General features: G+C 39.6%; 1 protein-coding gene across 4 annotated transcripts in view; it reads left to right on the top strand.

Annotated features, from left to right (window-relative positions):
* usp25 (ubiquitin specific peptidase 25) overlaps nucleotides 1-16,245 on the top strand; it is a 114,527-nt gene that overhangs the window by 57,155 nt on the left and 41,127 nt on the right. For all 4 annotated transcript variants that reach the window (XM_088088806.1, XM_088088807.1, XM_088088805.1 and 1 more), the window contains exons 3-5: nucleotides 4,113-4,257; nucleotides 5,254-5,377; nucleotides 10,649-10,811. In XM_088088806.1, coding sequence (XP_087944932.1) covers nucleotides 4,113-4,257; nucleotides 5,254-5,377; nucleotides 10,649-10,811 — 432 coding nt within the window. The remainder of the gene's footprint in view (nucleotides 1-4,112; nucleotides 4,258-5,253; nucleotides 5,378-10,648; nucleotides 10,812-16,245) is intronic.

Below are 16,245 nucleotides of genomic sequence, written 5' to 3'. Positions count from 1 at the left end.
TACAAACATATGCAAATCCAAATAATAATAATAATAATAAATCAAATTATATATCTATATCTATCTATCTATCTATCTATATATACAGTATATATATAAGGGCTAACTTTAGAGAGCAACCTCTTCTTCAGATCCTGCTGCTATCAGACTTTACAACCAGCACTGCTCTCAGTAGAGCATGCACACCAATTGGAATTTTTTTCACTATTGATCTTTTTTAATTATACAAACCTAGTGAAGACCCATAAAGATGAGACCAAAGTGACTGACATCCCTGATCTGCCTCAAGACAAAAGGCAGTAGTAGCAGTAAGGCAGTAGTAGCAGTAAAAGCAGTAGTCATTGTTGATATGTCCACTAATCAACACCGCTCTTTCACAGAGGTGAAAGATTTGGAGCCATCATTGAGCACTGACATGATACACTTCTGTTGTGACAGGTACAGTCAATGCAGCCTTAAGTCAGCTGAGCAGGAACAGAAATATGCCCAATAAAAACCAGCCAAGGTATATGAAGTCAGTCAGCAGTACACAACTCCTAAATTAAAAGGATTTTTTTTTTTTTTACAGTGTCAGCTATTAAAAAAACCCTCTAAACTTCCTTTATGAGAAATGTTTGGAGAATGAGGAACTGGCACTTTTTCTTGGCCCAACTTATCTCTATCTGTGTGGTGGGTTCAAAGAAAAGACGAAGAGCGTGGTGCTCATAGAAGGGTATGTTAGGGATGTTCCTGCTCTGGAATTCACATAGCAGGAAGCTGACAGTAGGATGATACTCCACAACCTCTGCACTGTCCATAATAAAGGGGCTGCCAGAGTTGTCATACATGCCAATGACACCGACATCATTACCATGTGTCTGTACTATGGTGCAACGCACCTCAGTGATCTCCCAGATCTGTGGGTGAGAACAGCCAAGAATGCATACCTGCCTATACATAAAATGACTGTGGCCCTGGGACCTTCACAGTGTTATACAGTGCCCTTCATCCACAGTCTGAGTAATGAAGATGCCACTCTTTATCCATATTTCACTGGAAAGAAGGCATGGTTAAGAGCAGCATGAACATGGACATACCAGCACTTGAGGAGTTGGGTGAAAACCCCACTGATGCCATAACAGATGACTTCCTCAATCAAGCATCATCCCTCGCCATAGCTGTGTTCACAACCGCAGCTGATCACTTTGAGGATTCTGATCTGGGCAAACTGAGAGCATACAGGTTCCTGAACTACAGATCAATCTTCTCAAAGTTCCTACCCCCAACAGATAATGCACTTCTCCTGCACCTGAAAAGGGCTTCTCTGGCAACCATCACTGACAAGAACATATGCATCACCAAGCCAAGAATTCCCTTTTGCACAGAATTTGGGTGGCCTCTGGATAATGGAAATGCAGTTTCAATTCCATTTTAGGTTGTTTTCACACATAATAGTGTAGGGACTCGTTTTGATTTGCAGAGTGAAATTGCAACATTGTTGCATTTCAAGTTGGTTTGGTGACTGTTGATTGGACAGTTTTTGCATTTGTCTGCATCATCAGGACCCACATGGGGAAATCAAATGATGCAGCACTTTAATGCTCACAATGACTTTATATTTATGTTCTTTGATGTCAAAGAGCTCATAAAAATGATGAAATTGATTGTAAGCATTATTAGACAGCTATAGCTATCTATCATGTTATCAGGGCCGCTCTGGTGCAGGATCATAATTACGTTGTTGTTCTGTTCACACATTATAGAAGACAAATCATAAAATTTTCTAAACTCTGGATATACTGTATGTTCCACTACAGAAGAACTACAAAACAGGCATTTTCAGCAGCTCTACAGAGCTTATATAGAGGCACACATCTGCATTACCTGCCGGGATATCGTTAATCTGGTCATTACGTGACAGTGGCTGAGTGAGTCCTGCAGTGATACTGATGAGAGAGAGGCCATTTATACATTCCTGCTTAAGAAGCTTAACTTTTGAAAAACTTTGCTACATGATAATAACATAAAAGCGCACTTGCGCTGCTGTGCTGCTGTGCTGCTGTGCGTGGCCATAGCAGCGGCGCTGGCCATTGCCAGGATCAAATATGAGATCACGGAAATGTTTCATAATCAGCAGATTTAATCAGCGGATTTATTATTGGTTCAGTAGAAATCCTACTAAAATCATATTTCTTCTGTTATAAAGTCCTGTGGTTGGTTTATTTTTATTCACACCACAAACAAACCGCACCAGAGTTCACTTGGAAATGGACCGAGCCCTCCATTTTCAAGTGGACCAGAGTTCACTTGTTTGGTCCGCACCAGAGTTCGAATGACCTTTCACACTACCCCAAATGAACCGGACTATCCAAGAAAATAAACTCTGGTCCATTTAAAGCGGACTGAACAGCTCAGGTTTGAATGCATCCTTAGTTTGGCCTTTGTTGATGAACAAGACAATCTTATGTGGATGTGTCAAAGGCTGCCAGAAGAATTGTTCCTTTGCAAAGAAGGCAGTTCTATGCTACATATGGTGCCGCTGCTGTCTGTACATAATGGCTTGAAAGCAAAATACTAATAAAAAATAGCTGCATTCCATGTCTGTAAAACCCCTTTGCCTCCTGGGTATCACTTTATTGTCTATGTTGCTTCTCTGTGCACATCTCCTTAGTCGACATCCCCTGAATAACACCTCATCAACTGTTACCTTAACACTAAAAATGTTCTTGCTCATAACCTTCTTTATGGGGACCAGGAAGGGGCGGTACTCACCATATATGGAAGATGTGTGTGTGAGGACAAGTGAGTGCCATAGCATCCAATGACCTTTAGGGGGCTATACTGAGCAATCAGTGTGTGTGTGTCCTGACTGAAAAACATGACTTTTGGGCCAAAGCTAAAAACTTCACAGGCACCTTCAGAATGTCTCTAGCATTCATTTAAAAGGCTGTCCCTTATGGGGACCTCGATTTTGGTCCCCATACTGTTTGAGGTCCCCATGGCGTGACTGGGTAAACAGAAATTTGTCCCCAAAATGACAGCAATACAAGCACACACACACACAGCAAAAACAGCCGCTCTGCTCCCACAGAAGCCTCGTCACATATGCTTTCTAGGACCAATTTAAGAGACAGGTGGAGAACTTTCTAATCTGTGGTTGTCACAGAAAGTGTACAAGTAGTTCCACATATGTTGCCATCAACCATAGAACCACACAGTTTTACACTGTTTTTTTGCATGCACTTTTATCACACTTGCTGTCTTCTTTTTTAGATGAGCAGTTGTACTCCTGATATTCTTCAACTATTGTTAGCATAAGTTATCCTAAACAGCAGTCGAAGTCTTCAGAGGGCTGTACCACAAAACGAAATTAGTTAGTGAGGTATGTTGAGTCTAAAGCCAGGGTTTTCTGTCCTACAAAGGTGGCTCTCTTTCAACCTGGCAAGATCGCCTTGGTAATGTATGATAACCTGGTTGAAAGCAGTTTATGATCTGAGTTTCTACTAAAATCTGCTGAAAATAGCATTTCACACCTCCTTTGGGTTGCGTCTCTGTATAATCAGTGTGAGTACATTAGCGATCCAGACTTTCAGCTGAGGGACGAAGTTACATTACTTTATACAATTTGTTGATTTATAACGTTACATATATTAATCTGTGAAATCACACAATAAGTCATTTTTCATTCCCCTCTCGCCTTAATTAAAACAAGTGTTGTTTTTTGCTGTAACATTTGTAAATATTCTTCAAAGGCAGATATAGACAGCATGCAATAAATAATTTTTAAGTTTCAATGACACGCTGAACGCATCACCTATATCATTTTCTGTGAACACACCCAGAGCCTGAAACAGAAGGAGTTAATAGAGAACAGTGATAACCACCATGGTGGTGCCTGTTATCTCTGACCGAGGCTGCAGGGTTTGTTGATCAACTCAAGGAGAGGCAGGCTCTGTTGAACTGGCTACGTGGTGCAGCTCCCAGGTCTCATCAAGAAACTGAAGCTGAAAAATATATGGAAGCTTGAGCTGAAACACACCTTTAGCTTGAGTTGAGAGTTTGACCTAACAGTTTTTCCTTTGTCCACACTGCACTCACATAAGCCTCAACCAACACAAACATTGTTGCTGCAGGTGAGCAATGGAGACCTGGCTGAGGCTGTGGCCTTTCTGACAGAGAAGAACGCCAAGGTTCCTCAGCAAGATGAGACAACCTACTACCAGACATCCCAGGTGGCCAGTGACAGATATATCAGCGTGGGCAGCCAAGCAGACACAAGTGAGCAGCTTATTTTAACTTTTGGCAAAGAAATTCCAGAGGCATCAAGGGGATGCTGAAAGAAAAGGGAAATTTATAAACCCAGTTCACAGTTTTTTTAACAGCAGCTGTCTGTCCCTTTTGAATTGTAAATAATATGAAAACAATTTTAAAGCCATGTTTTGGCTTTTTCATTAAGGACTATTGTATTTGCTGTGGTAGCACAAACATTATACATAAGTAAAGGGAAATTTTGGCAATTTTCAACCAGCTCTGTGTAATCATAAGCCACCTTTCCACCAAAAACTTATATCATTATATCGCTTAGGATCATTAACACCGAAAGTAACCCCTATCGACATGTACCTAAACCGTTGATCTGTTTAGCGTCACCAGGCCAAGTCACTTACCGCTCCATCCAGCTTTCGCCTCATTTTCTCTTTACCAGTGATGGACAGGAATGTCTTCCCCCTCATCTGTGTCCACAGAACAGGTCTGCACACCGACATTTTCATAACAACAAAGAGCAGGCTGAGAGTATCTCTCTAAAAACAGCAGGGTTGTGCATTGACTCCTTGTCAGGCAGGAGCAGGGCTGTAGTACCATGATGCTCTCAGGTTTTCTCTCCAAATGGGGAATATCTGCCAGTTGCAATTCATATACATTGCTTAAGATGAAAAATAATTATTATGATGAAAATGAAATGCTGCAGTGGTTAGCATTGTCGCCTCACAGCAAGAGGACTTTGGGTTCAGACCTGAAGTGGGGAGCTCTTCTGCCTACAGAATCTCAGTGTTCCACAGCTTCCTCTTACACTCTCTCTGCATGGGGGGAAGCCAAACACATCTACAAACACTGTGATTACACAGAGCTGGTTGAAAATCGGCAAAGCTTGCCTTTAATGGCAGTCCGTTTTGAACTATAAACCGTAAAGGTAAAACAGGTGTTTATGCAAACCAAATTATGGTGTACATGTGCATGTTTGCGTGTTTTTACTTTGTTTTGTTTTTTATGCAGATGTGATTGACCTGACTGGGGATGATAAAGATGATCTGCAGAGGGCTATCGCCCTCAGCCTGGAGGAGTCCAACCGAACGTTTAGGGAGACAGGCATCACCGATGAGGAGCAGGCCATCAGCAGGTGCGATCAGCAGTATTTTTGACTCATGAGTGATGACAAATATGCCAAGAAAATCTGCAGTCAACCATTGACCAAACAGTTCAGAATAACCTTTTACACTAATCCTTGGATGAAGAATAACAACAGAAGACACCTCAGGGATCTCCTGAGCTGATACTAGTGATCAGTATTGAGGCATTTTTTGATGGATCAAATCGTGTAAAGTAAAGCTGGTCAAAATGAGATCCTGTCTTTAACTGGACTGTGTGTTGTCCAGCTGAGCCTGCCTCTGCTGCAGCACTGCTCTCCTCATTGATGAATGGGCTGTGGCTCTTTGCACCATATGCTGGTGAAAATTAAAGTGTTTGAATGTGAAAAAATGTTTGGTTGCACGGTTGATCGACTGTTCTGACACCAGTTAAATTGACAAATGTTGCAGGTTTCATAACAAATTGTGAATTAGTGTCAGTTTGGTAAGTAACTTGATGGCAGGGCAACAATTAAGTTGGCTGTCGGCGGGTTCATGTTTCTCTCTGTGGCTCATATCTGTACTCTGCCAGACCTGTACTCAAGATTGTTTTTGAGTTAAAAGAAGCATCACTCTTTGACACCATGTACAGCTGCAAGAGGACAGTGCTCTAAAGTCCTGACAACTGCAACAGAGAATTTCATCTGATACATAACATAATTACATGTAACAGCAAATTATTTCTGTCATCAAATCAAAGCAATAAGCAAACTGTATAAAACAACTAGCCTTGAAAGAAATGAAATTTTTGAAATTGAGTCTTGAATATTTTAGATATTTCCAGACTATGTTTTAGGTTTAGTGTGAAATATATAAATATAAACAAATATATAAATAAATAAATGAACAAGTCCCCACTTCGACCTCTTTAAAAAGTATTTCATCTGCCATCCAATACATTGTTAATAGTAACCTACCTTGTAATACTTGTGATTAGTTTATTATGTCCTGACTAGTGCAGTGCCTGTTCAAAACGGGCATTGAGGATTGCTCAGCCTCCTTCTTGCAGCTTCCTCAAGGACTGCTCATACAAACAACTTAACAACGCAACACACCTGGAAACTAAACAGGTATAGAGTCATTATCATGTTTAAAAATGCAAAATATTAAATTTTGTTGCTATTCCAGCACATTGTGCTCCAAATAACAAACAGAAGGCCCCCAAAGCACTGGAAATTTTTCAATTTGCAATGGGTGGCTGTGGCTCAGAGATAGAGCGGATTGTCCACTAATCAGAAGACCTGTTGTTTGATCCTCGGCTCCTCCAGTCATAATGTTGACGTACCCCTGGGCAAGATACTGAACTAATGAACCTTTATTGCCCCGGATGGAATTTGTCTTGCTTCTGGTGGCTGCACAAACAGTGTGTTAAATGATTGGTTACTGAGTACCAGGTGGCACCTTGTACGGTAGCCTTGGCCACTGGCATGTGAATGTGTGTGTGAATCAACGTCCGTATAATATATCTATGATGTGAATGGGTGAAAGTGACATGCAGTGTGAAAGCGCTTTGAGTAGTCGGCCATAAAAGCGCTATACAAGTGCAGTCCACACAAATTGCTCCCAATGCTGCTGTGAGAATGATTACTGAATAGCAGATGGCACCTTGTACGGCAGCCTCGGCCACCAGTGTGTGAATGTGTGTGTGAATGGGTGAATGTAACATGCAGTGTGAAAGCGCTTTGAGTGGTCAATTAAACTAGAAAAACACTACACAAATACAGTCCATTAGCAGATGTATTCATTTCAAGATAAGTCGCTTGCTTTGACAACTTATAAAGTAATCCATGGATTTACAGCGGAGGTACATTTTTTGCTGCCAGTAACATTGTTGGCGTTATAAGGTTACACAAGTTACACAATGGATGTAAGCATTCACCTAGAATTTTTTTCGCCTGGTGGTACACACTGAAGTAACGCAATGCCTGATTTATTGACATGGTTAACCTCAGTGCGATGGCACAGGGGATCAGCAAGTTCATTTTATTTATTATTTTTGTTCAACTTTTTGTCACTCTGTATAAAAACAACACAACAAGGAGAGGATGTCTGAACAAGCTGTATATGTTCACAAAATAGTACATCATGAGCAAAGTGTGCAGAATTCACTGCTGCACTTTGTCTTGCTCCCTAGCTCAGTTGAGAAAAAAGTAAATAAACTTGGTTACATGTTACACAGTGGGTTTTTTTTTTTCTGGATGGTAGCACTATTGTCATTTAGCTAACTTATGATCTTTGTTGCCTTTTCCCCGCTGCAGTAATTAGTGTGTGTATGTATTCTTTTTTTCTTTATTAGTGTGGATGCTTATGCATTATGGACATTATGGTTATGACTTTATACTTTTTAAAATATTAAGTTTTTTAAAACATTTTTTTCCCATTGAAATGTATGGGGAAATTTTTTAAATTATCTTCAACCCACTCCACTTTCAAAGTCTACTGCTTCAGAATACTTTCAAGGCCTTCAACTCTTCTGGTATGATTCAGCTCTTTTGTATCTTTTATGGTTTTTGAGTTTTTGGCGATTTAAGTTTTATGCTCTTTTCAGACGATTTCTGCGTTTATAATGGAGTCAAATATAAACGGAATGTTGGAGGTCACAGCACGTGACATCACTATCAAGCTCCCGCACTCTGGATATCTCTGTCTCTGCTCTTTCACAAAAATTTCTCAAACAAAGTCTGCTGCTGCCAACAGTGAAGGTCTTCATACACAAGTTGTATATCCAAACATAGGTAACTTGTGGACGTTGGAAAAAGGTAGGTTTGAAAGCTGACAACCCAACACAGCTGGCTCAGTGCATCTCCAAAGGAAGGGAGACCCAAAAAATTCCCCATATACTCCAATACAAACTGAGATGAAAAATTTCTGGAAATTTGCTGCTGCAAGCATTTCCTTACACAAGGATTTGGGATATGTAGCAGATATTTTTTCAAGCAAATTTGGTATTTCTGCATTCATTACGACCTCCTTTCGCTTCCCGTTGGCGACTCCTTCGGAGGCACCTCCGAAGGCCGCATCAATGGTTGTTAAATGGGACAGTCTAGCCTTTCGAGGATTTCCTGGTTGCATCACCAGATGTTCCCGCCTTTACCCCCACGTCAGTTGATTCCTGCTGTCAAGGCGAGAGAGAGAGAGAGAGAGAAAGAGAGATGGAGGGGGGGTACTAAAGCAAAGAAATGATTTTATTTTTATATTTATTTGGTTTTTTTAATTTATATTTTGCTGGAGGAGGAGAAGTGCCTCTGTCTGCGTCGGAAGCTGATTTATCTCCAGGCAGCAGAGCCTTGCTCAGCGGGCAGAGCTCTCCTCTGCTGCGGGCAGCACAGCGCCGAGCTGGCTCTACATTCCCATAGCTAGTATGGTAGGTGGCTACGTGTTATCATTATTAATGTCACATATTATGATGTAAATTATCGGATTTAAATGCCTCTCTACGTTTAACATATCTTGCGTTTGATTTTCAAATGAGTAAAAACCCACATTAAGTTAAATCAATGCTCCGCTCTCCGCTCTGTGCAGCCATTATGACGATTACTTTTGAAGATCGCGGGCGTGCTAGGAATCTTGGGAAATGGAAGGCCGCGAAGGATAGTAGTGATGTGTCCTCCAAAAAGAGCGAAAAGAAGGCCGCATTTGTGGGCTGCATAAGAAGGAGCCTTTGAATTGTGACCAAATGGGACAGCCTTCGCGCAGAGCTGTGACGTAATCGACCTTCAAATGCAGCCTCCAAAGGATGCAGACCCTGAAATGGGGCATCCTGATGTGTGCGTGACTTTTCCAATACAAAGATGCCATTTAGTAATTAATGGTCCACTTGGGGCCGCAAATAGGCCATTGATTGGCCCTTGTGGCCCCTCACATGGATGGGGCCCTTAATTGGCCCTTTCTCTCTCTCTTGATCTCTATGTATGTCTTTCTGTGTCTCTCCGTCTTTCTTACTGTCTGTCTCTCTCTCTCTGTTTCTGCCTTTCTGTGTCTTTCTATCTGTCTGTTTCTCTCTCTCTGTCGTGTTGTCTGTCTCAGTCTGTCTACCTGTCTGTCTTTCTATCTTTCTCTCTCTCTTCATCTGACTTTCTGTGTGTCTGTCTTTCTCTGTCTTTCTTACTCTGTTACTCTCTATCTTTCTGCTTGTTTCTGTCTTTCTCTCTCCTTGTATGTCTTTTTTGTCTTACTCTGTCTGTCTATCTGTCTGTCTTTTTACCTCTCTCTCTCTCCTCATCTCTTTGTCTGTCTTTCTTACTCTCTGTCACTCTGTCATTCTCTCTCTGTTTCTCTCTCTCTCGCTCTGTATGTCTTTTTTCCTGTCTCTGTCTTTCTATCTGTCTGTCTTTCTACCTTTCTCTCTCTCCTCATCTCTTTGTCTTTCTGTGTCTCTCTGTTTTTCTTACTCTGTCTGTCTCTCTGTCTTTCTGTCTGTCTCTGTCTTTCTCACGCTCCATCTCTTTGTCTGTCTTTCTGTGTCTCTCCGTCTTTCTTTCTCTGTGTCTGACTCTGTTTTTCTGCCTGCCTCTGTCTTTCTCTCTGTATCTATCTCTCTCTGTCTGTCTTTTTGTCTGTCTCTGTCTTTCTCTCTCTCGCCATCTCTGTCTGTCTTTCTGTGTCTCTCCGTCTTTCTTTCTCTGTGTCTGCCTCTGTCTTTCTGCCTGTCTCTGTCTTTCTCTCTGTCTCTCTCTCTATATGTATGTCTTTTTGTCTGTTTCTGTCTTTCCATCTGTCTGTCTACCTTTCTCTCTCCATCTCCTTGTCTGTCTTTCTGTGTCTCTCTGTCTGTCCCTCTTACTCTCTGTGTCTGTCTCTCTCTGTCTTTCTGCCTGTGTCTGTGTTTCTGTCTTCCCGTTGTAATATTTTGACTAATTGGTGAAAGGTATGGCTGTAAAATGGAGGTGGAGTGGGCCCTTGTTTGGCCCTTGTGACCAATTAAAGTTGCCAGTTAGTAATTTATCTGTATGAATCTTCCGTTATCTGTATGAATGCAAAAACAAAAAAAAGCCCTTGAGAGTTTGCATTTCTCAGATAGCTTCCCAGTGGGCAGTTCCACTCAGGGAGTCCCCAGAACTGTTTATTCCCAAAACACCATATGTTGCTTTGGAAAAATATTTAAGAAGTTGAACTGATCATCTTCTACCCCCACTGGGCTGGATGTATCAAATGTAGTGGTAGAAACTGCTGAGATCATTGGTAGAGAAAAATCATTGCACTGAACTGAATTGGATTGTGTTTCACTCTCCTTCTTTCTTCCTTTTTTTTTTTTTTTTTTTTAGAGTTTTGGAGGCCAGCATAGCAGAGAACAAAGCAAGTCTGAAGCGGACCCACACAGAAGTATGGAACGATTCACCCAACCCGCATGACAGAAAGAGGATAGACACCTGCCCTGTTGGGCTGAAAAATGTTGGCAATACCTGCTGGTTCAGTGCTGTCATACAGGTGGGCACGCACACACATACTCACTGATCTGTTTCTTTCTTTTACTATATAGCTTTTCTAGACTTTTCTGATGTGCCTTAAATATTCTCCAGTAAACTTCTTTAGGCACGGAAATGAATTGATACAGGAATCTGCATTTTAACCTGCTTCAGTCATCCTAAGTGGTAATGGATAACAGTCACCTTAATGATCTAAGCTGGAAAATATTAGACATGACTTAGTTTCTTGTATGCTGGTGGAGTCTATGGTAGAATGTGATCTGAGCTTAATAGTGCAGTATGAACACTGGATATACCATTACAACAGAATTAAACAACTTTTTGTTATCTTCTCAAGACATCAAAATCTTGACAACCTTTTAGTTAACTTTCAAGTACAAAACAGAAATAAAACATCATTACCAGAAGTTTGAGTTCAAGACATTTATTTGTTCTAATGGGGCAATTGGTTTTGCTGCAGTACCAATAAAAAACAAGGGCTAATCACACAAGGTAAAAAATATGGATGCACGATATATATCAGGATGATAAATTATTGGCAGATAGAGGGACATTTTTATTACTTATGTATTATTAAATTACATATTAAATGACAGCCAATAATAGGGCAGATAATGCATTTATTTCTTTAATCAGGTTGGGCCCATTGAGATTAAGAATCTCTTTTCCAAGGGAGACATGGCCAAGACAGTCAGCAGTGAGGACACAAAGTTGCTGACAGTGACACAAGGGGAGACAAAATACAAATCACAAGCACTAAAATTCACATTAGAAGATAACTATCTTTGAGTCATAAGAGAGCTTTCAGGGAGTCTCTTGTCCAACCAGGCATGCTAAAAACATTGACATCCTACAGAATCTGCTTCTAAGTCTTTCATTTCAGATGTAAAGAATTGCAGGCTGAGGGTGCAGAATACCCAAAAGCCCTTTTCCCAATTTCTGTCAGAGTGTTTCAAGTATATCTAGCTGAAGCATGGCAGAACCCCTGGAACCACGCCAACCCCAGAACCACACCCATTACAGGAAATGAGTAGCTGCAGCCTTTTTTCCCCCTCAAACTTTATTGAAAAAAATCAACACACATGCATTTGATAACTTCATAATTTATCTTGAATAAAAAAAATTACACAGGGCCAACTAGAAAAATATTTACTTTCACTATGAAAAAAAGTGTAGATAAAATAGAAAAGAAGAAACATAACTAAATTAGACCTCCAGAGTCTGCTAACAGATAAAATAAAACTGAGATGTTTGAAAATGTAGTAATTTTTGTCAAGTTTAGATTTTCAGTAGTTGTGAAGTATGCTTTAAAATCAGTGTCTCAAAAATATAAGAGGGTAGCCTTTACAGTCATATCAATTTATGTCTATAATATTTGTTAAAGTATAAGTTATTTACCTATTTCTCGTCAGCCGAGAAATTAGGATTTTTAAAAAAAAATTTAAAGATTATTTTTGGGACAGTTTAAGCGTGAAAGGGGGAGAGAGAGAGGGTGCGACATGCAGCAAAGGGTCGAGGACGGAATCGAACCTGCGGCCGCTGTGGTGAGGATACAATCTCTGTATATGGGGCGCTGCTCTATCCACTGAGCTACCAGGCACCCTGAAATTGGGATTTTTAAAAATGAGCAATATATCCATCTTTGTTAGTGTGACTTCAAAATATTTTGAGAAGTATATTTGTAAATCAAACCAAAAAGTGGCATGAAGACAATCTTAAAACACATCCTATCGTTTCTCCTTCATAATTATTATTAAAAGTGCATCTATTGTTTATATTTGGGGAAAAAATAACAGCTAATAACATCTTAACAACACATCTTAATTTGGGTAATACCTGTATACAATCTTTATAAAAGTACGAGGTTACAGAAAGATAGTTCTGTTGTTTTCTGTTGAAGTATAACCATCTATATTTACATTTAGAAGTAGTAATCTGCTAAATGACTTCTAATATAAGCCTCAGTGCACTTTCTATCAGATAAAGAGATCTCATTAATAGTTAATAATTATACTCTTGAAAATATTTATGACAGACATGCAAAACTGTTGCAAGCCAGAGGAAAGAAATGCAAGTTAACAGTTCTAGCAGCAGCATTACTTTATACATTTTAACACCAAGGATCTGTGGTGGCACAACCAAAACCATAATATCCTGCTTTCCTGGGATACAGGCTAATGGCACAGGAAGGTGTGAATTTTGTCAGCCAATTTTGGATGTTGGAACTTGAGTTAAAAAGCTTTTTTTTTTTAAAAAAAAAAAAAAAAACAGAAAAACAACTCTTCTTACTTTAAGGCTCTTCTGAATTTGTCCTTATTGCTCAAGCTTTGGTGTTCTTCATGGAGATTCTTCATCATGCAGTGCTTCAATAGTTTGGTTCTCAGTCACCTGTGGCATCAATAAACATTATTGTGACAGTATGGGGAAAGATGCAATGGTCTGTAAGACAATAAAATATTATTTACATTTGAAATTTGATATTCAAAATTCATAATCCCTTTTAAAAAAGTGGTAATGGTGAAGGTATCAATGTTTAAATGTACACATCACTTAGATCAATTCCTAAATCACATGACACTGTCAGTAACTCGAAAGAACTTTCAACTATTTCAACTTTAACTTTCTGTATTCCTTCAAATGAATAGTATTTTAGTATTCAGTTTATCATTACCTGTATGTTACTTGTTATATTAACATTAGATAAAGCACATCGTATGGGGGATTGGTAATGTTTACAAGGTTGCTCGAAACAGCATAGGACTACCAGTAAACAAGCCTAATTTTGGGATTAAAACACACAAAAAGAACACTATTCACACTGCGCAAACAGTCCTGAAAACGTCCAAAAAGCAAAATATATCGCTAAATAGTCTTATTTTGCATGGTTTTCAATTATTCATTTTCTGCAGAGTGAAGGGAAATTTGTTTTGTTTCAGTATAAGTATCCAATTTTTTGTTTTAATTTACTTGCAAGTATTTCAGTATGAAATTTAAATGTAAGTTTCTGACCTAACCAGATGCCCAGATATTTGTATTCTGAAACCCTTTCAATACTGTCTTCTGTCATGGTGGTGACATGTAAACTGTCATCGGCAAAATTTCTGGCTCTTGAGAATATCATGTATTTGGTCTTTTCTGATTTAAGATTGAATAGTGAATGTTGTAGTTTGTCAAAGGATTTCAGTGGCTGAATGTTCAGTGTTAGAAGTGCAATACAGAACTGTATCATCAGTGTAAAGATGTGCTTTACAATTTGTTATTGTGGATGTAATGTTGTTAATATAAATAGTAAACAGTACAGGACCCAGTATTGAACCTTGTGGAACCCCCTTAGTTAATGGTGAAAATGCAAACTGATAAACTTTGTTTTTTTGCAAATATTCACTCATTTTGAACAACTGTTTCCACCTAATTGCAGCACTCAAACATCAGACCAAATGAGTCCTCACCAAGATTGAAAGAGAGACTGAATAAAAGACATTGAAAATTTAGTAAAAGGTGGTATAGAGTTAATATAATTATCAAAAGACCATTGTCTTGGTCTTTGGTGTCTAGATGAGTGCTGCTCAGTTCATCAGCGTAGCTGCTCTAAAACCACGTAACAAGGGCACTGAAATAAAGAAAAACAGGTTCTGCACCATGTAAGTTTTAGTTTCAGTAAAAGAGAGAAACATGAATTCAGAAGATATATGGTTGTTTTTCTCTGTTTAAGAAGTGAAATGTGTGCAAGAATATTAATTTTTGTTGACATCTTGTGAGTATGTTGTGTATTGAGTAGCCTGAAAATCCTGCAGAACATATACGTATATCATATACCTCAATGAATTTCCGGGAAGGTATAAAAAAATAGATACCGTCCAAGCCTTTGTCATACATGTATTTACAGGACTGGTTAACTCGTTCTCTAACCTTCTACTAAAATAACTTCCCACTGTAAGATGGGAAGAACGCAGTCAGTTTTCTAAACATTTAAGACTGGTTTCCTTCAACCTTAATGGCCATCTTCTATTTCTGATTTCTGTTACCTGAAATGTGAAAGAGTAAGAAGGTAATAAGTGAAGCAAGTCAGATTCTATGGCTAGTACAGTCCTGCTCACCATTATTGGCACCCATGAAGTTCAAGTACATAATGTGGAATATCTTCTGAAAAAAATTAATCAAGTGAAACATTTTCTTCTATAGAGAACTTGTGTTTGATACGAAAGAGCAAATGATAAACAACAATTTAAAACAATAAACAATGGGAGGAAAAAATAGAAAAACTTAAAGCGTGCTGTGTCACTGGTATTGGCACCCTTTCCTGTAAATCAGTATGGAAACACATTGTGACTCACCTTTGGTAAATCACAAATGAGAATCACCTGTGATAAATTGTCTGTGCCCATGTGACATGAATTAACCAATGAATGATGACGTCCGTGTTTTAAAAAGCCACCTGTTATCCCCTGTTCCTTTGTCACAATGGTGAAGACAAAGGAGCTGTCTGAGGACATCAGAAGTGCGATAATTCGCAAACACAAGACCTCCAAAGGGTATAAGGCCATCTCCAAAGACCTTGGTATCCCTGTTTCAAAGGTCCGTAATGCGATTAACAAGTTTCACAAGCATGGAACTGTCAAGAACCTCCCTGGACGTGGGGGGAAGAGAAAAATTGATGACAGAAGTCTTCGAAGGTTGGTGCGAATGGTGGAAAAAACACCATGTCAAACATCCAAAGACCTGAAGGCCAACTTGGAACAGTCTGGGGTCATGGTTTCAACAAGTACCATACGCCGCACACTAAACCAAACAGGGCTTTATGGGCGAAGGCCAAGGAAGACACCATTCCTGAGGCAAAGACATAAAAAGGAACGACTGATCTTTGCCAGGGAGTACCTGGACAAACCACAATCCTTCTGGGAAAATGTTCTGTGGACAGATGAAACAAAAATAGGGCTTTTTGGCAATGCACACCAACAGTTTACAGACGGTGCAATGAAGCTTACAAGGAAAAGAACACCCTCCCAGCAGTTAAGCATGGTGGAGGATCCATAATGCTGTGGGGCTACTTTGCTGCATCTGGTACTGGAGGCCTTGATCGTATCACAGGAATCATGAAATGAGAGAATTATCAAGACATTCTAGAGCGACATGTCCCACCCAGTGTTAGAAAACTTGGTTTGAGTCGAAGATCATGGGTCCTCTAGCAAGACAAAGACCCAAAGCACACATCCAAAAGCATGCAGGAATGGTTGAAAAGGAGAAAATGGACTGTTTTAAAATGGCCAGCAATGAGTCCTGATCTCAATCCGATTGAAAATCTTTGGTATGAGCTGAAATCTGCCATTGGGGAAAAGAAACCTGCAAACATTCAAGAGCTTGAACAATTTGCAAAGACAGAGTGGGAGAAAATACCAGCTGAAAAGTGCAAGAAGCTTATACATGGCTGCAAGAAA

The sequence above is a fragment of the Plectropomus leopardus genome, chromosome 15 (assembly GCF_026936395.1).
Source record: "Plectropomus leopardus strain MGB_pleo_1.0 chromosome 15, ASM2693639v1, whole genome shotgun sequence".
Lineage (NCBI taxonomy): Eukaryota > Metazoa > Chordata > Actinopteri > Perciformes > Serranidae > Plectropomus > Plectropomus leopardus.
This window is presented reverse-complemented; position numbering and strand designations above follow the sequence as displayed.